The 27,306-nt window shown below is 40.1% G+C and overlaps 1 protein-coding gene across 1 annotated transcript in view; it reads left to right on the top strand.

Moving 5' to 3' along the window:
* The first annotated feature begins 3,547 nt into the window (after positions 1–3,547).
* SPATA16 (spermatogenesis associated 16) overlaps positions 3,548–27,306 on the top strand; it is a 93,912-nt gene continuing 70,153 nt past the window's right edge. The window contains 3 exon segments of the mRNA XM_030455799.1: positions 3,548–3,625; positions 19,779–19,831; positions 19,833–20,421. Coding sequence (XP_030311659.1) covers positions 3,548–3,625; positions 19,779–19,831; positions 19,833–20,421 — 720 coding nt within the window.

Raw genomic sequence — 27,306 nt, forward strand, 5'->3', positions numbered from 1 at the left:
AAAAGTGCAGAATGGCTACATCAATATGTCCAGAAAACCACTCAGACTCATGAATGCAATCTACAGCAAGATCAGCCAAGGTTAGCACCAGATGTTTCTTGTCCCACATGCCACAGCTTGATTGTATTGGAGTTAATTCAGCTGAAAAGTCTCTGGGAGAACTGTGTTTTCAGCACAATTTCAAGCATGGTTTCAAACACCAGAAATCCTTTCAGATTTCTTAAGACAAATGGGTGCCTCTGCAGTTAATGTATGCCAAAAAGTACTTATAAAAATTGCATCTGAAGAAGACTAAAGGAGTATTCTCAAAGCAGTTATGATTAAAGCTAGACTTTGGGGGTTCAGAGACTCAGGCATTTACAGCACAAAGGCTTAGGGCCTTCAGTAAATTCAGTAAAAATAATTCAGTAAATTATTTGTTCCAGACCATTCCACTGTTCAGAAACACAGGAAAAATTTTAACTCAGTTTTCTGCACCGAAGCATAGTAGTATTTACCCAGTTAACCATCCATAATATGAACAAACAAACAAAAAAAGAATTCAGAATTTCCCAATTTTTTTAGTGGCATACCAGACCAATTGGTTTTTAATGAAGAAAGATGCTTTAGTTACTTAAACATTTGAGGTCCATTTTAAAAGTAATTTCACTAAAGTCAGATACAGGCATGAATTTATGATATAAATAAAACAGAACATATTTTATTGTAATGTATCGCTTTGTTTTGTTGAAATTTGTGCAGAAATACAGATCTCATGCACTCTCAAACTACTTTAATTCCAATTCTGGACAAAACCAGCCTGAAACAAAATGACACCCATTAAAATCATGGTTTTGGTTTTAAGAGGTATTGACTATCAAAGCCTGTATTTAACTTCAGGTAGAATTGTGTTCAACATGCCTGAAAATTGGGCCCTAAATTAAAGATAAGTGGTTTTGCCTGGGCAACATCCCTTTAAGTACCACCCACAAATTATGTAGCAATAGTTCTCCCCATAGGAAAATCTTCTTTTGGATTATTTTGAGATAAAAGTACAGGCCAATGTCAGCCCTCTCACAATCTTCATGGTAATGCAAGTAAGGGAATGAAGGATTTATTTGGAATCTTCTAATTGACCTCTGTGGAATTGGGCCTGGACCCATTAAAACCTTTATGAAAAGCAGTTATAGAGCATGAGTAGTACCCAATCTCAAACATTAATGTCTGGGTAATATTAAAAGTAATTTCTTTAAAAATAGCAGGGAGGGGAGGAGTAGGAGCCAGGCAGCATTAGGAACTAAATTCTTCCAACATTCTGCTGGTCTTTTTTATCATTATTTCTTAAGCAGCTACAGAGACAGAAGCTGCTGGTTTTCCTTGGGCTTCCTGTTCCCCAGCACTGGCCCAAATGTGATGATCCTCATTTTATCCTCCCTCCTGCCTTATCCTGATTTTTAGACTAACATGCCAACACATCCCACGTCCAACATCTCTGATGGGCTCAGCCTTGGCCAGAGGGGAGTCCAGCCCTTGGGAACCTCCCTAGCTCCAACCTCACCACCACACAGACTCACCAGATACCTGTATGGAAATCACCAAACCAAAAAAGAAATGCCCAGTTATAAATAAAAAAATGAAGTTTTTATTTATAGAAGATACCACATTTGGTATAACATATATAACATATCACACCATACCATACCATAAATATATAACATACCATACCATACCCTACATAGATTGGTAGGAAACATCTGTGACACCCCTTGTACATCTCCTCTGAAGTTCCCAGGACACAGATTTCTCCCATGGCCCACTGCAATTTCTTTGAGCACATGAATGTTGTGTTGTGTCTCTTCAAAGGTGGAAGAGCCAGGTAGTCACCCTAGAACTATAAAAAACATGTTTCATGGAAGTCTGTGAGCCAAGGTATTATGGAAATGAAAAACGAAGCATTTGGATTTGAGAATTTTGTTTCATGGTCTCATGATAGGAATGGTCTCAACTCTCCAGGTCCTTGTGCTTTATTTATTTCAAGTCTCTGCTTGTACCATGTATCACAGAGACCAATACAATCTGCTTCTCAGATCAGTCACATTTTAATCAAACACAACTGCTTTATTTTCTTGTTTATTTTTCAGCCAAAGAAAGATATTTTCTGGGGGTGCATATTTTTAGTGAAGAAAAAAAGCAACCTCCACTAAAAAATACCTGAGGAACATCTCTCAGGTAGGTCTGCTTTTTAGTTTTGGTTTGGTTTTTTTTAAGGTCTGTTACTAGAAAGGAATCCTTGATGTAGTCAGCAAGACTTTTCTTCTGCCTAGAAAACCTATTGATATACAGCCAAACACTGGACTCTTAATCTATTTTATGAGCCCTAAACACTACTACTCTTTGCACAGCAGAAATTTAAAAATTTGGAAACTCCATTTTTTCTCCTGATGTGGCTTTTCTAAGCCTGAAGTTTTACTTTTCATGAATATTTTTAACCAGCAGAAACCTTTTTAGGCTTTTTTTCTTGCGTCTACTCATTGTCAAGGAAGAAAGAAGCAATCCTGTGAATCAGATCCCATGTGCATAATCACACAACTGTAAGAACTAATCGCATCCATAAAAAGCATTTGGTTCAAATATTGCTGCATAGGGAATGCTTAGCCTTAAAAATTATGCTGTTTGGACTAGAAACTTTGAATACATCTCCTGAGCAATCTATCTGCACTAGCACTTTTTTTTCCTTTTTTTTTTTTTAACACAAATCAGGGGACTTGAGCAACCTGACAACGTCTAGAAGAGTCCTGCTTCCCCCTTGGTAATTCTTGCTTCTTTTTAAAGTTTCTGTTATACTAAGATGCACACTGAGACAAATGATTTTAAAAGAAAGTTCAGATCTTGATTGGCAACCAGGTAGTTTAGAACAGTAATGTCAACCCAATAAACTTCAGATTTGCTACCCCATGTAGAGTTGTCACCATGGTATTGCTGCTTGGCCTGGGATTTCCATTTTCGTGACACTGCATTGCATTTACAGCACAGTTTTGCCACTGTTTCCAGGCACTGAGTCATGACCAAGCTTGGGAACTCAACATGCAGGTAGAGGAGTGGTGGCAGAGAGGGTGGTGGCCAGGGATGAAGAGTGTTGGGCATGTGGAGATGCTGGGGACATGGGGGACAATAGGTGGTGGCACAAGAGAGAGCACCAGGGTTGTAGGGAACAGCACAGGGTGGTGAGGACACGGGGTGGTGTGGGACACCAGGACGTGTGGTATCTAAGGACACCTAGAATGTTGTCTTTTGAGGATTCCACCTGGCACCCAGCTGCCAACAGCACCAGAGACCTGGCAGGTAAGTGAGAAAGCTGCCTGTGCCTGTTCTGTCCACAGAAAGGGTTTAGGTACAGCCTGGGTTATCCCATCTGGAATGTTTCCTATTGAGGAGACCAAGGACATTAATAATTTGCTTTTCTTGATCTGGCTGTAGTTTGACAGTGGTAACAATGGGAAAGCTGGGGATGAAGGGGACAGAGAGAGGGCACAGGGTGACAGGGACAAAATGATTGGGTTGTGAGGGCATGGGAAACACCAGGGATGTGGGGAAAGATGGAGTGGTGAGAATGCAGGGATGGTGGGGACAGCAGGAACGGGGCAGTGTGGGACACCAGGCTGTGGTGTATCCAAGGACAACTGGAATGTTGTTTTTGAGCATTCCACCTGGCACCCAATAGCAGCCAATAGCAGCTGGAGACCCATCAGGTAAGTGAGCAAGGTGCCTGTCACTATGCTGTGTACGGAAAGGCATCTAGAGGATGCCCAGGTCATCACATCTGGACTGTTCTCCATGAGAAAAAACAGGTTATTAATTAAAAATTAATTTTTTCCTGAGTTGTCTATACCTTTGGTGCTTGACCAGTGGGGTTAACCCTCTGAGGGAAGAGAGGGCTCCTGGACATCACATTGACTTTTAATGGCATGGAGACTACCAAGGGAGTAGATTTTAATTTTCCTTACCCCACCCAAATTTACAGTCCAACCTCAGCACTTTATAGAGACTACAACAGGTTATATGTTGTATATATAATATATATATATCCTATATAAAATACCTTGTCTCTTTCTGTTACCTAAAATCAGCCTTCATTCACAAAGCTCATCTGGAAATCTGGAGCTTTTTTGGCACTGGTCTCAGACCTTCTTCAGTTTCTCTAAAGCCATTATTTTTTTCCTTTCCCTTTACTCTTTTAAGTTTAAACCAAATCAGCCTTGAAGATTAACATGACAAAGGGTTCTCTCCTTTTTAATTTACTTTGCTTCCATTTTGCATCATCCTTCAGATCCCATTTCATTCTGACCACAACATTATTTTATTGTTGTGGGGTTTTTTTTTGAGGAAAAAGGCTTAATTATTGTTTATCTTCATCTCCCAGGATCCTATCTCTAAAGTACTGCATCATCAACAACTCCCTAAGCAGACATTAGAAAAATACACACAAGAGACACTATGAATACTCCAACCACAGGGAAAGCTTCAGTCAGAGCTTGAACACCCTTAGACACCAGAGATCCCAGCTGTGAAGACCCAGGAAACTTGGTTTCATTAGTTCTACCCATCATCCCAATACCTGATTCATACTCTTATCATCTTCCCTTATTTCTCTCTTCCATCTGCAGATCTTCAGTGCTTTTCTCCTCTTATTGGATCCCTAGGCATTTAAATTTCATTTCTCTTCCCATTTTGGTGCTTTAAGCCCTGCTGCACTTTCCCCCCCAGTTGTTTTGCTCTGTTCAGCACTTCTGTGCCAGCAGATCAGCAAGTGAGGACAGGATGCAGTGATTCACTCATCGAGGTTTCACTTTGAATAGCTAAAGTAGGGAAATTCAGATGCCATAGCTAAGGTGCACCTGGGGAAGCAAATATGCAGAGGAAGCAGTAGGGCTGAAGCTATTGAAAAAAAAAAAAATTAAAAAAAAAAAAAAAGGCAGCTTGGCTCGAATGTAAATTTATTCATTTATCTGCAAAATAACACTTTTTTTTTTAGCAGTATGCCACACGTTTGTTCTGTCTTGTGATTTTACACCTCAGTTACATGACTAATTGTGCTGATTTAGCTTTGTGGTTTTATTCACTTATCTCTCTCTGGACAAGGGATTCTTTAGTCCCTGGTACCCAAGAAGGCAGCTTGGCACTGGGATGGGGCTGCTTTCTATGAGGTTTATGCCATTTTCTACTCTATTCTGAAGGGTTTATTGATCCCTTGCAGTGCTTCAAGCCTATTTCAGCACTCCTCTTTTTATTGAGTACATCAGTGAAGCTCAGGTCCTGATGACCATGAATATTTCTCCTCTAGTCCAGAGTGGGAAGAAACCTTTGCTCATACTCAGTGGTCTATGTTGTGCTGGGCTGGCTCAGTTCCCTTTCAGACTTAGAGAAGGAAAAAAAAAGCAGGAACCCTAAAAGTGAGAAGATGATCTACCTGGATCATGTGGATGGGTCTCCTATTTGTCTCTGAGTGAGATTTATTTCTCTGTGTCTCCTTTCCATATCCCATTTTATCACAGGGGATACTTTTCTCTGTTTGATCTGTTTAAAAACATCTTTTGCAATAAACATGTACAAGTATAAGAGGAACTTGATCTCCAGTGGCACCATTTAATTTTACTGTAATAACAGCAATAAAAGTACTAAGCACAATGTGCTAGATGTACATATTAAATACATTAAACTGGATTTTGAAATTAGTTTTCCATGACTGGACACCTATTACTTTTCAGATCAGAAGTGGATTTCAGGTGGTACTTTGCAAGATGATAGAATACCTGTCATACTCATACTAGGATAAAGTAGAGAAGGAACATTAGATTTCCACTCCAGGCCTGTGAAAATAATGTTTTTTTTTCAAATACATAGGTTTTATTTCATTACATCTCCTTGTCTTCATTTAATTTAATATCATGTTCCAAATCTATTTATCCAAATGCATCTGTTTTATACTGGGGGAAATAAAATCTGAAAAGCAAATGTAACTTTTTTCCAGTAAGGTTGAAAGAATGGAAGGCAACTAATTTTAACATATTGCCACTTAATGTCATCTTGTTTGCTGATAAAATACATGGTAAAGCGTTTTCAGTAATCACTTCTTGAAACAAAACAGAGCTTTCCTGGGCTAATGAATGGAGATGCATTTATCTATTTATAGGATGTTCATCATCCTAATTCCTTTGGGTTTCACAAATATTAGGAAGTTGATGCAGGAGTGAAGTGAAGTCTTATTAGCTCCATGAGATACAGCAATCACATGGTCTGCCCACACTTACCAGAAAGATGTATGTGAAATATAAATAGAATGAAAAAAAAAACAAAACAAAAGTTGCTCCTATTCCAGTACCTAACCAATAAAAACCTCCCCCTGTCATGCAGTATTGCTAACCTTAAACAATAAATATCCTCAGGCAGGAAAGCAGGAACATCAAACTAGATAAAAATGGTATTTTTTTTAATAAATACATTCTTTGATTTCTTTCCTTCTATTTCCTAAGCCTTCATATGATGCTTGAGTTACATTTTCAAGCTTTTTCCTGCAGCCAGGTGGGCTTGAGAAATTATTTTAAAATAACACTGAGATTGTCATCTAATTGCATACATTCTAGAAGCTGAGCTGTAAGCAGCCTTCTAAACAAGATGCTGTCTGTTGTATTTCAAGGTGGCCATGCTGCTCATCCTGTGCTTGCACTGTTTTCAGGAATTATAATACTGTAATGCATTACATTAAAAGCAATAAATTTTGTTAAATATGTTCTCTTTGTGGTGCCTTAAAAGTCAGCAGCTATATCTGGACAAACTTGTGGTATTGCCAGAATATCCCTACCTAAGCTTGCAAAATTATTTAGGGAATATAGATGAAATGCTGTGTTAAATACAGTTAAATAGTATTTCAATTTGACCACAGGCAAACTTTCACAGGCAACTTCTGGACACAGGTAGAAGTGAGTCCCTTAAATTGGGTTTACATTGGTTTCTCTTTGCTCTGACAAAGTCCTTGGGGTTTTTACCCCAACTGATTTAAATGCTAAGTCAGGCCAGCAATGAGGAAAACTCCACATATCATTGCTGTTTTGAAGGAATATGCAGAAAAAAATAAAATGTTTTGCTGCATTCCACATTAACTCATTATAAATAGAAGCCCCAGCTCTGTAACTGCTTATTTGCATGTTTAATGTTATGCAACTCTGCAAGACTACTTGCTCCTCTAAATGTATAAGATCCAGCATGTGTGTGTTTGCAGGACCATGACCACAAGAAATACCAGCTCAATGCACTAACTACCAGTTGAAAAACAAAATACAAATCAACACTTTTTGTGCCCATTGAAATTCAAACATTGAAAAATAGCTTAAGTATGGTATTTCTGAATGTAAATTTTAGAAGAAGTCTGAAATTTTAGGCTCCTGTTAGCTCTTTAGTCCCTCTGTAACGAGGCTATTACAGAGCATCACTCAGATTGATGCTGAAAATAATGCAGCTGCAAGAGCAGCTGCAGAAAGAATTCAGAGAAGCCAAGATACAAAGCAGACCCTGCTCAAAGCCTCTGCCTTTAGCATTCTGTTGTGGTTTTTTTTTTTCTCCTACTTATTTATTAGCTTAATTCCAGCATCCTCTGAAATGATGCCTTGCTGGGAATAACAGAGGGTTAAAGCTTTAATGCCTTCTCTTAGCCTCACAAATGAAAAACCTGGGAATTTCTGTCTTCTGCAAACCAGATTCACTCTCAAAGCAGCAAATGCTGGTTTTACCAAATGAACAGTTCAGGGTTGGTCAATATTAAGACAGTAACAGTCAGGAAGAAAGCACAACATCAAAAAGAAGGGAAAAGACTTCCCAGTTTGGTATACTCAAGAGTATCTTCTTGGTTTTGGCCTTAGAAACACATTTATAGCCCTGGGCAGGAGCTGATGAACTTGGGAGCTGCCACCTCAAAATGTAAAAGGCACAAGACCAGCTCCCACCTTGTGATTCCTTTTTCTTGACATACAGAGGGTGGCAGGAATGAATTGCAGCAGTGTTGGGCCCTGGAAATTCCCAGCCTGTGCTAATCCCAAAGGGATTTGCCACCATCCTCACCCCATGTCCATACCCTAAGCAAGGGGAAGATAACTGACAACTTGCTTCTTAATGATTCCTTCATGGACAGTTTGATAGTAGGTAAAAATTATTTTAAATAATTTTAAAACAAAGCTTTACACTTAAAACCAACATGAATGAGTCACATCCCTCAGTCTTTCATAGCCACCTTGTAAGATATTCAGAAGAAAGTTCCCAGGAAGATTTCCAATAAGAGATGATACAAGGAAGCAAAACACCATCACATTCACCTCCCAAATCTGAATATTTGGCAGCCTGTTAAATCAATAGATTGGGTTACTGGCCAAAAGTGACCTGTACTCAGGGCACAAAACCAATTGGAAGCCCCTGCTCCTCTTTAAATAAAAAATTCTGAGTAAAGAGAACACTTCAGATCTCAACTAATGGCAAATGTTTGGATTCCAGGAGCAGCCATGCCAAACAGTGTAAGTAACTAACTCATGGAAAAATCAACCAGGTAAAAAAGGAATTTATAAGTTATATTTCAATTTATGAAACGTTCAGTCACATTATTACAAGTTAATATTCAGGTTGCAATATGTTACATCCATTGGAGCTTTGCAAGATTTTCTCAGGAAGGTCATAAAGTAAAACATTAGAGTATTATAACTTAAAGGTTACAAAAGCATGGGCTACAGAATCAGTGTAAGTCTGGGACAGTGCTGGCTCCATTCCCAGTGTAGATTATAGGAAATAAAAGCAAAAAACAAGATAAAATTCAATAAAATGAACAAAAACATATTAAAATCAACTGCTAGATGAGGGGGTTTCTTGGTTTTGCAGCATCTCACAGCCATCACTGGATTTTCCCTTGGTTGTCCCCTCTTACAGACTTGGGTCACTGCATGTAAATGTGTCAAAGACCACTTGCACATCCTGAGTGGGAAATTTGTACCTAGAAAACTTGTCTCATGGACCTTTCTATTCATCTACAGAAGGAAAAAAAATTCCCTACTGTTCTTTTAACACTTCAAGGTTAAAATTCATATTGACAAAAATAATGCAGCCGAGGTAATAAACATTCCCAGATACTGAAATAATTGCACAAAAAGCAGTTTCTTCACTGAAAAATGAAGACAAGGAGCCAAAAGAAATTAAAATCAGAAGAAACTTAAAGCTGTCAAAGAACTGCTTTGAATGCTAATCTGAGCTATTTCAGCCAGTCCTTTTTCACAACCTTTTCTTTCCTGATAACTTTTATATTGCAGCTCTTTTGCCTGAACAAAGTTGCTGAATTGAAGCTCTGCCTGTCAGGAGCTCTCATCTGTGTGTGCTTCAGCTCTCAGTTGTGGCTTTGCTTCAGCTGCCACCATTAAATCATTGCATGTCAAATTGCAAAGCAATTAACAGTGAAATGTACAGTTGTGATACATGGGTTAAAAAAACCCTCCAGAAACTCTAAATTTTCTAGGTTTGTAATGATGACTGTGGAAATTATTAAAATATCTTTTTAATTAATATAATCCCCAAATTACTCTCATGTCCTTCACCTGGTGTCATAGAAGTTTTCCCTTTTTCCTTCCTCCCAGGCTTTTTTTTTTTTAACATAGGAATATTTAAAGTTCATTATTCCACACTGTGAGAAATGGAATAAGCTAATGAATAATTCCTACAGCAGCCAGTGAAATCAGGAGGTGGACAGATAAACCACCTAAATGCTTTGTCAGGTATTCTAACCCCTGAATTTTGCCTCATTCTGTCTAGTACTATTGCAGAAATACTGTAGCTGAGATTAAATCCTTTGGAGATACACAATGAATATAAGGCAACTGCACTGCTGGAGTCCAGAAGATGGGACAATGACAGCTGCCACCACTGGGCTCTGAATCAGGAGCCAAGGAGGGACCAAGGCACAGCCCTGGTCACTCATTTAATACCTCTGCTCACCATCTCTGCCTCCCAGTGGGACTCATAATACTTAATTACTTATCTAATGGGAAATTCAGCCTCACCCTGTGAGTTATTGAGCTTCCTCAATTTCTCCTCTGCTGTAGAAGGAAGCACTTCACAGGACTGGCCCTGCCATGAAAATTAATTAGTTTATGCCTAAACAGGGCTTTCAACATACAGATCACTCTGGATGACAAAGTAGGATTAGATAACAAAACAAGTTATTCAATTGAATTATGGAGCCAGAAGAAAATTATTGTCTCTTATTTTTAATCAAGCAGACTCCAAGCCTGATTAGTCCCTGCTGATGATGCCTTGGGTAGTTCAACAGGTCTTATTGCCATCCAAAAATTGTTCCCTCTTTATTCTCCTGGGCACCCTGGTGCTTTCACTGCTGTATATATCTCTCCTCAGGAAAACCAGCCTGAGATTTCAGGTTAGCCCTTCCCTGCAGTGAACAGGAATTGTTAAGATAGCTTCTGGCAGGTAAATGTTGGTTTGCAAACTAACCTTGTTGGGTTTGGGTTCTTTATAAACATCCCCTTTAACCATCACTCACTGCAGGGATACCCAAGTCTAGAAGCAGCTCTGAAAGTTTAAAAGAATTAAGAACCAATAATTCTGCATTTCTTTTCATGGAAAAATCTCAGGTTATCCATGTGCATATTATTTCATATCCATGAATGTTTCAGTGCCTCCCATCAGTGCCTCTCTGTTAACCTTCATAATCCAAGCAGAAGAATTTCAATCCTGCCTTTAGGGGTCATTTGAGAAGAAGATCCAAAACAAATTGTGCTTTTGGGGTCACAGAACCTTGATAGCAAACTTGGCAGAAGAGAACTGGTTTGTTTGCTGATGTACAGAGGTGTTTTGTTTGCTTGGTGTTTGCAAATCTCAATTTCCGATCTCAGGGACATGTTTATGGTCAAAAGGATCACCAGCTTCCATCTTTCCAAACTTGCTAAAATGCTTGGGACAGATCAGTGTTAATTTATACTAATGGAAGATCTGAAGTAGGTCTTGAAGATTTCCCACTTTTCACTTAGGCCATGGTCTCCAGGGACCCCTGCTCAAGAGCAGCCTTATTACCACAAGGTCAGGGTCCTGCCAGCATCCTCTGTCTGTTCCTTTCCCTCTCTATTGTATTTACACTTTTGCTTCCATTTATTGCTCTTCCATTGAAAATCAGATACAACAGTCACAAAGAACTCCACCACCAAAGAAATAAAAGCCCTAACAATAAAAGATTAGGAAAAAGAATTCCAGTTAATGATACCTATCTAGAGAGACTCCCCCTATGTGTAAGTGGATCAATATAGGACATTCAGAAGGAAGATGGCCTCTTGGTCCACTGAAATTCATTTTTGCATCTTGATACAATGGCCTTTTTAATACTTTTAGTTTCTCAGAGCCCTGCTTACTGATTTCTGTTTCTTCTCCCTGTTCCTCCCTTCAGCTGACTTTGATTTGGGAAGTTGTTTGTGTTATTACTAGAATATTAGGGTTTTTTTGCTGTGCCCTATAAAACCGATGACTTGCAAAGCTCTAGCACTGATTTTCCAGGTTTCTGCACACCCCATCCTCACCCTAGTAACATGATAGGTGTAACAAAAAAGAAATGCTACCAAAACTTTGTTCAAAGGCCCTTGGAACTGCAGCTAACATTTTACCAAATAAAACACGACAAGAAGTAGGGGTGGGGTTTTGCATTTGGTGAACAGAAACATCAACAGCTGAACCGGTAGCTCTGATCTGGCACATCTCTTTTTTATTAACTTGAGTTACAGAGCAGAACTGAGGAGACAGCAAGGGGACATCCCTCCTGGGGTGGTGTCCAGCAGCCAGAGTTGGGTTTGATCATGGTAACCTGCTTGCTTGGTATCCATAGAGCAAGAAAAGGATCTGTATCCTCCAGCCACATCTCTCTTGCTACATGTTTGATGTTGGTGTCAGGCACCTTCTTTGCCCTTGATGGCTGTTCTGTTCTTTGTACCACACAATAGGGACTGGAAGTCATTATAGGTCTGCTAATGTCTCCTGCAGGTTTGGGTTTTCCTTCAGACGAGTCCAATAGGAATATGATTATTTTTTGAAGTGCAAGAGAACTCTCTGTACTCTCATTGAATTCCTGCCTCATCCTGGAGGCAGGGCTGCTCAGAGCAGCTCTGAGATGCAGACCTCTTAATAGCATGTTGGCAGATCTAATCAAGCCCCCAGCAGAGGCTGTGGCAGCCCTCCTAAACCAAACTCTGCCCCTCTGCACTCGCTCTTTAGAACTACTCAGCTCCCACCATTTCAAAGCAATCTTTTCAGAAAATCAATAGTTCTTCATCTCCTTCAGAACGAGAGCAAGTAGGACACTTGGACATTCGCTTTGTAATCTCTTCAAAAATTGCTTTCTTGTCTTCCCAACAGAATTAGGAAATATTGCAGGACCCAAAAAAAAAAAAAAGAATACAGCAAGTTTTTCAGCACATTGTCTCAGTTGCAGGACCAATCCTTGCATTCCTTTTCATTCAGAGATTACCCTAACTTCACTGCTCTCTTTGTACCTTAGGCACACACATACATCTTGTTCCTCAGGCAGAGGAATTATTTGTTCTCACAACCCCATTTCTCAGGACCTCGCTGTAGGAACCTTCACCATTTGAAAATTTGCGTTTTGTCTCCCTCTTCCCTCTCGGTGTTCCTTTAGCTATGAAAATGAACCCCTCTGCTCCCACAGGCCTGAGCTGCTGAATCCATTTGAGGAAGGCTTCCAGGCTTCCCCTCCCAGCCAGACACAGTGCTGACCTTTTTTCTCCTGATTGACACTGGGGGGCTTTGTGCTAATGGGATGAGATCACCCCACAGAGCTGAGATGCTTTCCCTTCTGCCTCTTTGCCTCTCAGGATTTTTGTCCCACACTTCCAGAGGAAGCATTTCACTAGGAGGGACTCAAAAGAAGACAGTTACTCAGTGCCTACAAAACATGTGCACCTTCATTTTGTCTCTCAATTTTTCCCTTCCTCACATGTATTACACCAAGCCCATACCCTGAGCCCTCATTAGGTACTGGATCTTCCTTTCCTTCTTCCAGGTTGTGATCACTGATGCTTCTTTTCTGTATTCTGCGATATGCTGCTGGAGAGATTCTGGTTCCTTCCTGGTTTTTGATTAAACTTGTAGTTGTTGGCCTACTGTGCTTTTAAAGCATTAGTTCTATTAAAAGAACTTTTTAATAGTATCCTTGTGTATCTCTATGGCAATAAATAGTTAACCAAGGTGCCTGGGTTTGTGTTAACTTATTAGCAGTTAACTTATGCTGCAATAACCACTAATCTAAAATTTTAAAATAATACCCTAAAGAATACATGGAGGGGAAGAAGCCCCAGAGAAATGGAAAATATTAAGGGCTTTGTTTTAGCTGTCTTGCAGATTGGCTCATCTATTTCAGTGAGTACTATAACATTCTAAAAGGCTGCCTTAAAGCTTAAAAAATTACCTTAATGCTGATTATAGGTTGGCAGCCCTGTGCCAAAGCCTGCAGTCTTTGCTAACAAATAAATTTATTGCTTTGCAAATAAATATATACGGTGGGCTTTCAATGGAGAAAACACCAGTTCTGCCTATCCTCCTCTACTTCTCCCCCCTCCCTTGGCTGACATAGCTCCTGGCATCCATTTCCAGACTGCCTCAGTGCCTAATGAAATGGATTCAACTCAACCCCAGGTACTTTTGTGAATCTATTTCCCCTAAGCTGTGTCACTTTGCACACAAATGCAGTAGAAGGGCAGTACTGACCAGCTTGGAGAAGCAGCCTTTTAAATCACTCAAGCAAGTTCTCAAAACCCATGGCTGTCCATACCCCAATTGCAAGAAACACAAATGGGACAGATAAGGCAGATTAAATTTAGAGGGAAGGAGGAAAAATATACAAGAGGGAGAGGCAGTAGATCCTCAAGTTGGTGGGAATTTATCTAATTTCCTTTTTTGCTCAGCCAATGACTGTTTCATAGCAGACTCCTAGATCCTTGGACACATGGCAGAGATCTTCCTGCCATTCTTTTCTTTTCTGCATTTCAGCACTGCTCAAGAAGGCAATGACAATCACATTATTGCCATACCTTGTGAAAACTTCTCTCAATTATTTTAATTGCATTCCCCATTTCTTTTTGCACATTATCCTTGCAGTCACAGGGAGTATTTTAATCAGGATTTGTTTCCTACATTCTGTGTCTGTCACACTTAGCCTCAACTTTCATTAACTTCCATAAGCTATTGCAGGCAATAGAAAGAATTGGAGTTGTGTTACTTTGAACAACAGTAATCCTAAGTTTCATGTTTTTGCATAAGACAGCCTAGTGAACTACCTATGTGAGAGCTGTGAACAGTAATTTTTAAGGCAGTTTAATATTTTTCTTATGTCTATAGCCTAATGAGATTAGTGAGTCTTTGTATTCTGCACCACAAAAACAATTAATGAGTTTCAGCCTCCAAAAGCAATTAGGAGACTTTGGTTAAACCCCTGCAAACTACCCTGAAAAAATGCAATTATTCTTGCCAAATTTCATCCCTGAGCCTTATTATTAATTTATATTATTATTGTTGTTGTTGTTATTACTAGGTTAAATACAGTGAGTAAAAACTGTGTTTAGAGTGGAAGTGCTGACAAAACCTTTACTGCAGCAGTGTGGACAATGCAGCTGTAATAATGGCAAATGTGCCCTTATCACAGGAAGAAAAATGTAAGGAGTTCTGATTTTGCACTGAATAAGCCATTACTTATGTCTATCACAAAGAAATAAGAGGACTGGGGGAAAAAAAAAAAAGATACATTAAGGGTTTTTTTCCCAAAAAGAAAACTAAAAATAAAAAAGATCAGATGTGACTCAGGCTTTCAAACAATAAAAATAGCAAGATGAGAGAAGTAGGTTGCTTCATTGCCTAAAGAAATGGCTAGAATCTTAAAAAGTCTGAAACCTGATTGTGAGAGACTCACTTTATGGGCTGCTAAGAAGGTGCTGACCTTCGTCATCAATAGATTGTCTGAGCCTTTGTGGGATTCAGCAGTAAAGGAAGTGCTTAAAAAGTCATCCTGCTGAAGGATGGGCTGGAAAAATCACCAGTTCAGATCTCAGCTCAGCTGCTGCCACTGCACATGCTCATTCAGAAACTCTGGAAATTTAACACAGGTAAATCTTGCTTCATTTTTAAGTGGTAAAACTGGAGCACCCTCACCTTAGAGCTGGATCAGGATCTCTGGAATTCAATGTAAGGGAAATGATTGTAGAGGAGGGCAGCTAATGACCTGCCTGTTGTTGGGCTCTGGGTGTGTTTTGTTATAGTACTGTATTTCTCTGGCTGTACTAGAGGACTGAAGGAGCAAGGTAACACTTGTACAAGTACCAGTGGTGTCATTTCCTTACACTTGCTCCAGAGTTTTGGATGCAGTTTTGCCTGTGACAACATTTGCACCGAAATGAACTGTAGCAGAGGAGTGCCCTGTGATTTCTAATGGCCTTCTGGGAGAAAAAGCCTCTTATAGATGGAAGAGTTCAGTTCCTATAACTTTCTGGAAAAGTCCCATCCCTGTCTAAGTACTACACCAATGTGGCAGCTGACATTATATATAACTTCTAGCAGGGTGACTTAACTATGGGGGGGATGAGGCTGACACAAGTATAGGGCTGCTGGTACACAAGTGGGCTCACTGAAAGACAGATGGGATGTCTTTACACAAAACACGTGTGTTGCCAAAGCAGTCTCACTCTGGCTGAAAAATGTTATCTAGAAACAGTGCAGCATTGAACATTGATAGCAGAGAGCACAAAATACAGATGGGCTGCTACTGACTGTTGCTTCTGGGACAGCAGGTGAGGTACAGCCAGACCATCCTGAAAGATGCAGCTTGGAACTCCTGCTACAGAGGAAGTGAAAATAAAGCAAAACTGTGACATTCCTGCTAGTTCTGATCAGGGTAGGGAAAGCTACTGCTGTCTCCAGCTCCAACACCTAATTACTGAGTTTTAGCAAGGTGTTTATGGGAGATGTTCAGCATCAGAGCACGAGTCCACTTTGGCTGTCAGGAACAGACTTCAGAGTAAGAAACATAACTCTTGAGTCTCCTTTCAGCTTCCTAGCTGCTGTACTATCCCCCTAGACCTCCAGACCATGCAAGGGTATGATCCAGGATGCCAAGAGCAGAGATTTAGCAAGCTGGACCACACTAGTTGTTCTTCACCTGAAGCCATGTTCTGCCAATGAGTAGCTAGGATGCTGTAACAGATTTATTGTTCAGAGATGCTGAAAGCTTTTACTGAAATTGGGAAATAGACCTTTTTCTAATGTGAAGCCCCACAGAATTTGTATCCCGAAGAACTGGTGGGTAATGGTTTGGTTTCAAAGCTGCTTAATCCCCTCCAAGAACCACTGGAAGAAATTTCTCTCTCATGTCACTCCACTTTAATCAATACTGAATGTAGCCCAGTGGCTCTGCCTTGTTATATGCAAATTCAGGAAGATAGCATTGCAGTCTTTGGTGTTTAGAAAGGTTATGCTTCAGAACTGTAAGGGCAAAAGCTTTTCAGGTTGAAATCAAAGTTTAAATTCTGAAAGAAAAAGGGCTCATCAAAGAACTGGGAAAGAACTTAACAACTAGGTGCCAGCTAAAGTGCCAGGGTGATTTATCAGCAGGTTCCTTTCTAATCTGATGTGAGATAACAGGAGAAGGTGTTGCAAGTAGAACCAAACTAGATGCAGAATAAAAAGCATCAGTAATCAGGTTCCTAAGATCATGCACATAAGGAAGTTTACATTACAGTAGGCAGGCCACTCTTCCCAAGAAGGTTCCCATAGATATATTGGTAAATCAACAGAAAAAATTAGAAAATTTTAAGCTAAAGGATCATTTGGTTTTGCCTTTTGCATTTCAATCTTTTTCATATCAGCCTCTCCATTTGAATAAATGTGCTTTCCTTACTGATGGATCCAACAAAATATTGAGCTTGCAGTGCCATGGGCAGAGGTCTCTTGGCAAAGATTAACCCTCAAATATGCAGAAAGCTGAATTTGCTTATGACTGATCAGGAAAAGCAATCCTGAGAGCTCCAAATTTAGAGTAGTTTCCTTCTGACTAAAGCACTAAATTGTCTGTCTATATTCCCCTGCATAGTGATTCATTAGAAGCATTTTACAGTAATCGCTTCCAAAATAAAAACCAGAGATTTTAACCAAAGTCTCAGGAAAATACTTAACTGACAAAGATAATGATTTTCTAAAAGCTTTTCCCTGGAAGTGTTTTTTTATTGAGGCAGTGATTAAAGTGAGCGGGCTTGAGTTATAATGTGCTTCCAATGCACAACCAACAAAGTCATGTTAATCAGCTTGAATACCTAAAAACACAATAGCAGCAGTATAAATCCACTTCACACAGCAAAGTTCATTTCAGGTGCTGGTCCACTGGAAAAATGGCCCTAAGTGATTAAAGACTTAATGGTCTGTATTTCACAGTTTACGCTCTGCTTTTTTTTATTTCATGGGAAATTATTTTACACTTCTTAAGTCAGTCTCCCAGTAAACATCCAGGTCCAGCCAAATTCCCATTCATGCTGATATCAACCTCCCATCAGATAAAGAGCTTTGAAGGCTTTCTGGTGAGAAGAAGAGTCCATTAATTTTTTCTGAGGGCTCCCCAGTATTCTATGACTGGTCAGAGGAAGATTCCTGCAAATTGGTATCTGATGTAGACACATTTTCTATAGGACCTCCCACCCAACAGGATGGGAAAATCATGTCTTGTCCCTCCAGAACAGGGTACAGTCCCACTCACTGTGGCCACATGGAGGCCCATGGCAGGTCTCCCATCACAATTCTGTTTGGCATGACATGACACCAAGATTATTGTCAGGTTCATCCTCTCAGCTGGCCCTGGGGCTGGCTGGAGTATCTCTGCTTCACTGCAGAGTGAAGATAAATCATAATTTCCTAAATTACTGGTGCTGAAGCCAGCACTGAAAAACGCAGCTTCCAATCTTTAAGCTATGCTGTGGTTTGTTTTAAAAATGGATTGAATGTCTTACAAACAGGTAAAATTGCTGCCAGATGCAAGTACATTAGCCTTTTCCAGCTGCTTTACTGCTGCCATTCAAAATAGCTTGCTATAAATATGATTCCTTTGAGCTCTATTCTGACAAGTGCAGAGCACTATCTGGGAAGGGCCAGTGGTTTTCCATCCTCATTGAACTCAGTAGGAGTTGTGATTGCTCAGCACAAAGCTGAAAAAAAAGAGTGCTGAAATTACCTTAAATCACACAATTATCCCCTCACCTCTCACTCCTTCTCTTGCAGCCATGGAAGGAGGAATAAGTTTCTCCACAGGCAGTTCTGCTACAGTTTTCATCCTGCAGGTTGTGAACAAATGTCAAAATCCCCAAGTTCCCTGCTTTGGGGTTGGTGATGGTTCTGGACACAATCTGGCTTTGCCAGGAGAAGGGGAAAAGCCATGACAAAGATTTGAAACATTATTTACTTTAAAATTCACTATAAGCTTTTCATATGTCCTAAAATGCCTTTGACTCTTCCCTTGGCCACTTTGTATGTGTTCCTGCCCACTGCAAAATGCCCATTGTCACTACAGTGAAGGTTCACTGTGCCACAGAATCCAGGACACGTTCTGGCAGCTTTTAGGAGTGCAGCAGTGCAGGCTGAAGTGCCCCCACTAAAACTCAACAAATTGCTTATTGTTTCAGACCTCTTTCTGGTAGAACAGAATGCATTTATTCCCTGTCTTTCCTTTGTACAATCTGGACCTGTAGTTAAGCCCATTAAGCTGGTGCTAAACGTATGGAGGTCTGTTGAACAATACCATGAGGTTAAAGGGTGAGTGCTGCTGCTTAACAAACCATCCTGAAAGATGCTCATCATTAAAGCTATTTACAATTAAACTTTTCATAATTGACGGGAAAAACCGAGAAGAAAATTACCTGTGCCATCCACCTTTTCACTCTGAAGTCAGCAGAGGCGGATGAAAAAGAACAGTTCCTTTGAATCTGAGCACAATTAGGAGTTGACAAAGCAGATCAAGTCACCTTTCCTATTGCACAAGAACAGGTGTTGAGAGGAGGCTTATGAACTTGATTCTGCACCTTGTTGTACAAGTTTGAACCCACCAGCAGTTCCCTGAACTGAGAATTGGGATGTTAACTACTGAGGGAGTGTTGCTGCTTTATTCCAACACTCATGTCCTTTACAGGTGGTTCAGTAAGAAATGGCTTTGCGTCCTTTCTGGGTAGGAATTTGGCTCAAATGCAGCTGAAGCTGGGACCCCACCTGGAGCTTGTGCCCCTCTGGGATACATCCACTCTGCCTGATTTTTTAAAACCTTTCCCTGACCTGAGCCACTGTGCTTACCAGCCCTAAAAAATCAGGACACAGTGATTTTTTGGCACCCTGTAGCTACATATAACTCATGTCAGTCAGTCACACAGGTTGGGTTGGTTTTCTTCTGATTAAAAGCCAGATTTTATCTTCTCATTGCAAATATAAGAAATTAATACAGTTGCACTACAAACAACCAAACATCTGTGATCAAGAGCTATCAAAAAATGTTTAAGATGCCTTAACATTTCACACAGAAGACAAAGTAATGACAGTGAGCCTGATAATCTCTGTACTAGCTAATGAAGAATTATGCCTCTTAATAGTGCCTACAATACGATTAGTGGGTAAAGTATTAGGATGACTTTTTTGACTCTGCAACATTTGAGTATTCTCAACTGTTCTACATCTTCTCCTAGGACTCTTTCTTTGCACAAGTAACAGCATCAGAAATCAACAGTGACTTCCAGAATTCTCCTAAGCATGGATGGCAAGAATGGAACCTCTCAGCAAATGAACAGAAGTAGTCAGTCAGCTTCAACAGCAAACAAACAGAATGATATCCCAGATGCACAAATAACCAAGGTGGTCAAAATCCACCTTGTGGGTGGAGAAGAAGAAAATATAATGGATAGAATAAAAATAGCAGAGAAAAAGAAGGAAAAACCAAGTGATGCTGAAGACAGTGCCAGCTGTAAGCGGAAATCAGAAAACAATATAAAACTAGCTGTAAAAAAAACCAAATTAAAGTTAAATATTGGGAACCAGTCCCTCCCAACACCTCTCTCTCATATTTCTCTGAAAACCATAATGGACATAGAAATGAAGTTTGTCTACACTGATGAAGAAGACATTCCCTTCGAGTTTGCTGATCCTGTGGAGCCCACAAGCACACAGGCAGGAAGCTCTGGTTGGGAAGAAGGAAATGCTCTGAGCACAGCTGATGACTTTGCTTTGCCTCAGGTGGACAGAGAGCTTCAGAGGACCCTCCAGGCAGCCAGCACTTACTACAGGCAGAACAACCACGCAGCAGCGGTGGAGCAGCTCTCAGCAGCACAGGAGGTATGGGTTTCAAGTATTCCCATCAGCATAACAGAGTTAATGAAAGGTTGTCATGGGTTAAATAATATCAAAGTGAACAAGGAGCATAAATCTGTGATGTGTGGGGTTTAGCCACAATCCTGGGATGCAATTTCATCTGAAATCTGAAAATTAAGAGCAAGAAATAAAATGCAGAAGGAGATGGACGTGAGACTGGACAACAAAATCTAAGGTGATTTTGGAATTTTTCCTGTCTTCAATGGTATGTATATCCCAGCTTTATCAGTGACTTCTCTCTGGAAATGTTCAAGGCCAGGCTGGATGGGGCTTTGAGCAACCTGGCCTAGTGGGAGGTGTCCCAGACCATGCAGGGACCTTGGAACTGGATGAGCTTTCAAGTTCTTTCCATCACAAACCATTCTATGATTCTACAAATTCTCAGTAATCAGAGGAGTTCCCACTCAGCCCCAGCTGTCCATGCACAACTGGATAAAACATTTAGTTTTTTGATTAAAGAAAGGGTCTGTTCTGGTCTATTTTCCTCTACAGCTTTTCCATCGTGTGCTCCGTTTCCCTTTTTGCTCTTAAAGTCATAATTTGGCCACTGGACATCTGCAGAAATCCTTTTTTTTTCTATGCATGAGGAAGGAAAGAGGTCCACTGGTGAGCAAAAAAAAAACCAAAAGCTGAAAATGCCAGCTTTCTCTTCAGCAGTTTAAAGCTGGGTCTTTTTATGGAAAGACTTCTTGCCTGCCCGACATACTAAAGAAATAAGATGACCTTGACTGTGATCTTCATGATTTTCATGACTTTCTGCCTTTAAGTGCTCAAATTTGAGCTGTCTTAAACAGAGATGTTCTTCAATAAGTAGCTATTTCTGTTTTCAAAAGCAGGGCCCTTTCCAGTTTGAGGCTGAGGTCCCAAAAAGGAGGTAAAGACCTCTGAGGCTTTTGAAAATCTTAGCCAGCCTCAAGTTTTACCAGTATAATATGAGAAGAAAAGAGTAAAAGAGAGGAGTTCCTAGCATGCTGGCAAGGTTACAATTAATTTCACAAAAGGGAAGAGGGAAGAGAAAGGAGGTGTAGGACACCCCAGCAGGTGGGTCAGGGTTACATCCACCAACCTCCTGTTTCCTGGAAGCCAGAGCCAGGAGCATTTACAGTAAAACTGATTCTTCAAAGTTGTATCATTATTCCCAGATTTCTCCAGTGCTGCTAATCTCAGTTAATTATATTGGAAATCCCTTGTATTATGACCACGTAATTCATAATGTCCCAGCAGAAGTCATGGTTCATAATAATCACATAATGGGCAAGGACTTAGACGTAATCAGATTTTAGTTACCCTGTCGTGTTTCCATAATGCTGCTATAAAACGACATAATCACAAAAAAGCACCAGTTATTTAAACATTTTTATCAGATTGGTGTGCAGTATCTTTTTCTCTCTCTCTCTTTTTTTTAAAACAATGTAAGATAACAAAAATTGGATTACAATTGCTGGGAACAGACTATGATAAACTGTTTGCTTGTGTGCAGAATGAAATTTAACAGTGGCATCAGCCTCTCGGTTTTTGGTAATGTTAAACCTGTTAAATAGGAGCAACTCTGCAGCCAAAGGCTGCTTTCAGAGAGGTAGCATTAGAATGTTCTGAAAACATTATCTCCAAGAGCATAGCTGTCTTATAAACCCTAAAAGATGCCCCATATTCTCACAATCAACCCAGCTGCCAACATTCACTGTGCAGAGGAGGGCTTGACTTTTTCCATGATACATGATGTAAAAAAACCACTCCTCGTAGCTGTAAACAATTTAAAGGCCACTGTCTGCTTCTCAAATAATAAAAAAGTAAAAATAAAAGAGAGAGACATCCCATTTTATAGAAATATTGTTGGTGATTAGAATCAAGGACATGTAAACTGGACTCTCTGGACTCTTTCCAGTCTTTTATCTCCACTCTGACCCCAATCATTTCAGCCACACACTTGACATCCTGAAAAAGGGTCCAGCCACACTTTTTTCAGCACTGTGCTGCCAAACTTGGTTCAAAAGCATTTGTAAAGCATTAGAGGTTTGCAGCTGACAAGAAAATAACCTCTTAATTTTTTTTTCTACTAAATGCATTACACATTTTAACACAATAAATGTTTTAGCAATAAGAGAGTAAAATTAAAAAGTGTCATTCTTTCAAGTTTTTTGCCCCCCTATATTTAGAAATGGGCTTGATGGGGACAAAACCACTCACCTCTTAAGAGGAAAGGAGTATTTGCCTCTCCCTAATAGGAATGGAAGTTAATAGACAGTCAGGTGAAAGAATAAGTACAGATTAAAGAATTCCCTCCTGAGATTGTGGACAGACTGATGGGGAAACCAGAGAATTGTAGGGCTGGGGCTCCTCAGCACCCTCTGAATCCAGATCTCCTCAGAAGCAAAAACCAGAATATCCCTGAAAGACACTTCTGCACTGTTTCTAAAAATCTCCAGTGAGACAGATTTCTCATCTGTACCAGCAAACTGACAAAGTTTTTGCACAATCTTCCATGGTGCAAAATAGCCCATAACAATTTTTTGTATTCTTGCTTGGCATAAAGAGCAATTGACCTCCCTATTCTGCCTGTACTTGCAACCTCTTAGCATATCTCTCTTCAGTCTCCACTAAATTAAATAAATTCCATCTTAGTATCTCCTCCCAGGTCATGTTTTCTAAACTTCAGTATAGTTTTTGTTGCTTTTTCCTGTATCATCTCCAATTTGTCTATTTGTTGAAAGCCAGACCAACTAGAGATGATGCAGCTGTGGTTCTTGTGCCCATTGCTTTTTCAAAAAAATAAGAAAAATTCCTCTGCATTTCATGGGGGTGAAGAGATATGTGGCATATAACAAGCTCAAAGGTCAGAAAATTCAAATGTGTGGCTCCTGGTGCAAAATGTTTACAAGTCTAGCACTGAAATTATTTGAGTTGGGGGGGGGGAAAAAGGAAAATTATTAGTCAGAAAGGAAAATCAAAATGCTTGTTTAATTTAAAAAGACTTTTTTATGTTGGACAGCACACCGGTGATTAGAAGACATCAGGAAGGCAGAGTTATCAGAGAAGAACTGGTGGCTTCTCACTATTTCTGCAGAATTTAGCTACCATTAAATTAATCTGCAGGGATTTAGTGTTAGTCAGCTGCATTAGAGTTGGCTTGGGAGAAAAAAAAAGAAAAATGATCCCTTGGAGAACTTTCATCATTAGAGTTTAAGGATTAAGTACTTTCTGTTGTTAGTTAGGAAAATAGCTAAAGAAATTGGGGCACTATTCTTCACTCTTCTACCTCCTAGGTCAGTAATATACCAGTAATATGGTATATTATATATGCTACACTGAGAAACACTGGAAATATCCCTAAATTTTGGCATCCATCTGCTGGAATGGAAGGAAATAGGATTGAACATCTGGACTGGCATATGAAGGATATGAGAAAACATTCTTTAGCTTAAAATCTCAGTGGAAACCATCTACACCTATATATAAAATCTCTAGCCAATTATTAACAGCTAAGCTACAAAATAACAATAAACCTTTATGAGGATGGGAAGATTCTGTCTCAACCAAATTGCCTAATATCAGAGGGCATAAAAGCCTTCAGAACCACCGCCCTGCCTAAAACCTGTACAAATTTAATTTTCAGCCCCTGTTGTTCTGAAAATAATCCTTCCCCACTATTAAAAAATAAAGGGGAAAGCTTCACAACTGCTGTGCACACAAAGCCCCCAGTATCTCAGCACACAGAATATTCTGCAGACACAGAATGCATCCCCCAGGTGAGGTGAGGGCCTCAAACTGCATGAGATTAATTCACCAGAGTGCTGTTGAGGAGCTGGAATATCTCCATTCTCCACAGATGGCTATTATGGGCACCATTCCTATGGCAGGGAGATAAACATTAGTGTCATTTTTTTTTTTTTTTTGTGCACACCTTTAGTTTTCAGATTAAACTTCCCCGTGGCTCATTGCCTTGTGATTCACTGCTTGCAGAGGAGGCTTTGTCAAGACCAAGCTCCCCCTTCCAGGCTCCAGTATCTCCAGAAAGCAAAGATTTTGAGAGCACCTGTGGCACTGTTACCTTGTGGACATCATTATATCCCAACAGTAGGGTTCAACCAAGATTTCCAGTTTCATAACATGGCAAGCAAAAAGAAAAAAAAAAAAGTGTTTCCTATAGAAATGCCCACATGAAAAAGAGTTCACCTGAAGCGATCTGGTGGAGCCCATTAGAAAAGTACAAGCATTATGCAAGGACAGCCCAGGAAACACTGCAGGATTGGGATCCTTGCATGTCCTACCAGTTGTGGCTATAGGATCAGTGTTAGCTCCTACAGAAAGCCTGGGGCACAGCCACATATCTGCCTCCCCAAAGCTGTCTCCTTTTATAGGGATCTTGAGGTCCAAGGAGCCCCTGATAAATTAATGTGTAATCCCTTGCTTTAGGGAGCTGGGAGACTGGAATTCCTGGTCATTCACTGGAAAGGAAGGGGTGGAAAGTGCAACTTTTTATAGGGTTTATCCCATCTCCTCTCACCAAGAAGAGCTGTACAAGGGCTAAACAGAGTTTAACACCAAAATCCTCAAGGGAGAGCCTACACAAGGCTAAATATTTAACTCTAGCACAGGCTCTCTAGAAGCATCCTGTAAGCACACTAGGTCTTAGATTGAGAACAAAGATGGCAGTCACCAATCCCACAAGGCCTGGCTGAGAGATGCTGCGTTTTCTGTCTATAAATATTCTTTTAACCTTCAATAACAAAGTAGTTTCCTGAATACAGCATGCTCGTTTAACTTGCTTTGGAAAAAAAAAAAAAAAAAAGCCATGATAATCAGCAGGTTTTCTCTCCCTATAGTCCCATCACTATATTTTTAGTCTGCAAAGCCAAGAAATTGATTTTATTTTTTTTTCTACTGATACTTTGTGTCTTTTATGGCTGTGAAAGATTTTAGACCAGAAACATGAAGCTTACAAATGGCTCAAATCTGGCTTGTAGGATAGAGTGGGAATCTGTTATAATGATCCATTTGGACACACTCCCATTTTTTGATCACTGAATTTGAATCTATTGCTCCTCTAGACATTTCCAGTATGCCCATCACCATGAAATAAAGCTGAGGAACTGCAGGACTATTTGTCTATAAGGATGCACACCCCTGTTCTTCTTGCCCAAACTGCTGTTACATATCTGGCTTATAAAGTATTTTTTCCTCAAAATATTACAGCATGTTGACCATAAAACAATATATTTCAGTACCCATGTGTAAAAGAGCAAAATCCCTGTTCAGAAAGGCACTTTCAGTGCCAAAGCAGTCCATTTCTAATTAATCCTAATTGGCTCACATGCTCTTATTTACCTGGAGGTGACAAGTGCTCAAAAGCACCAATGATTTTCTCCATACTTTGTAAAAGTTAAGCCAGTATATTAGATTAAAAGTAACAAGCACCTACTACTTGTCACTTACAATCAAAAGACTCAAACAAAACACATGGAAAACACAGGAGACACAGGTAGTAAAATAGGAAAGAAAAAATTAAAAAAAAAAAAACACCAAAAAAAAACCCCACCACAAACCAACCATGATATTTGAGGCAGCCTTGGGTGAGGCTCCAGCCCATCTTGAAAGAAATGGGCTCAACAGCCACCATCACCCATAGCTGCAGGTTTGTTACTGCTGGCTGGATCAACCCACAAAGGACTTCTCTGAAATCTGGGCAGCTGGAAATCTTTGGGTTCCCAAACGTATCCTGGGGGTTGTGGTCCCCAGTGGCAGAGAAAGCCCAACGTGGGATGCTACCTCACCCCTCCCAACCTACAGTGGAGTTTCTCCTATGTCCAGGGCCCTAAGAAATTGGAGGTGTTTATCCTCCCAGCTGCCATCTGCTCCTGGAAGGTGTTTTACAGGAACACTAATTTGTAATTTGGGCAGATCCTGGCTAGAGGCAGCCCAGGGCAGAAACACAATGGGCAATTGGCTGAATTTATTGGAAGAAAATGAAGCAAGTTCGGAGAAGGTTTAAACACCAAAAGCAGGTGGTGCAGGCAAGCAGCAGTCACAGGAGGTGTGCTGCTCAAGTGTTTGCTGTCTGAAATGTCTTTAAATCACAGTGCTGCATCCCTCCAGAGCCTCTGCAGAGGAGAGGCAGAGATGCAGCCTGGAGTGGGCACCGAATTGGAAAGCGTTCATGGACTGATTTGAGAGTAACTTCATCCATGAGGACAGTTTAGAGAAAATGTGTTATTAAAGTACTTTATTTCCATTTAGAGATTCACACAGGCATACACAGACAGTAGGTGGTGACAGCTGCTACCAGAACCATTTGTTATCTTACTCCTGTTCAGCTTTTGACAGTGTAAAATGAATATAAATGCTGAAAAGCTTTACAGAGGTGAACCAAACAATAAAAAGTAGCAGGGAATGAATTCTGGTTATATTACTTTAGGGAAGAGCTTTATTTCTGTTTATTCCTGAGGCATGGATATGTGCTGTGTTTCTAATACTGACAATACTGTTGAGAGGATTCCTTGGGTGGAGTTTACCAAATCCCCATCATCCTGAGGTGGGGAGAGAGGGGAGAGCTGGCCTTGCAGCTAACTTTAATGTCATATCCAGAAATGGCACAAAAATAAGGCTTCAGCAAATTATTGCTTTTTCCCTAATAATCCTGTCCATCAAAACCAAGTGAACCTTTCACATAGTTTGCTTTAATAAAAGTGCTGGTGAGATATCTCTGTGTTTGGACTTAGCAGTAGCAAATCTCTTGGCATCAAAGGGATTAAATTAGTTGGCCTGAAATTATATTGCTTTTTCCAAGCAATCATGACAGCTCTCAAAATCTTGCTACAATGCAGTCACATCACACCAACTGACAGTTGCCTC

This window comes from Calypte anna, chromosome 9 (genome assembly GCF_003957555.1).
Source record: "Calypte anna isolate BGI_N300 chromosome 9, bCalAnn1_v1.p, whole genome shotgun sequence".
NCBI classification, from domain to species: domain Eukaryota; kingdom Metazoa; phylum Chordata; class Aves; order Apodiformes; family Trochilidae; genus Calypte; species Calypte anna.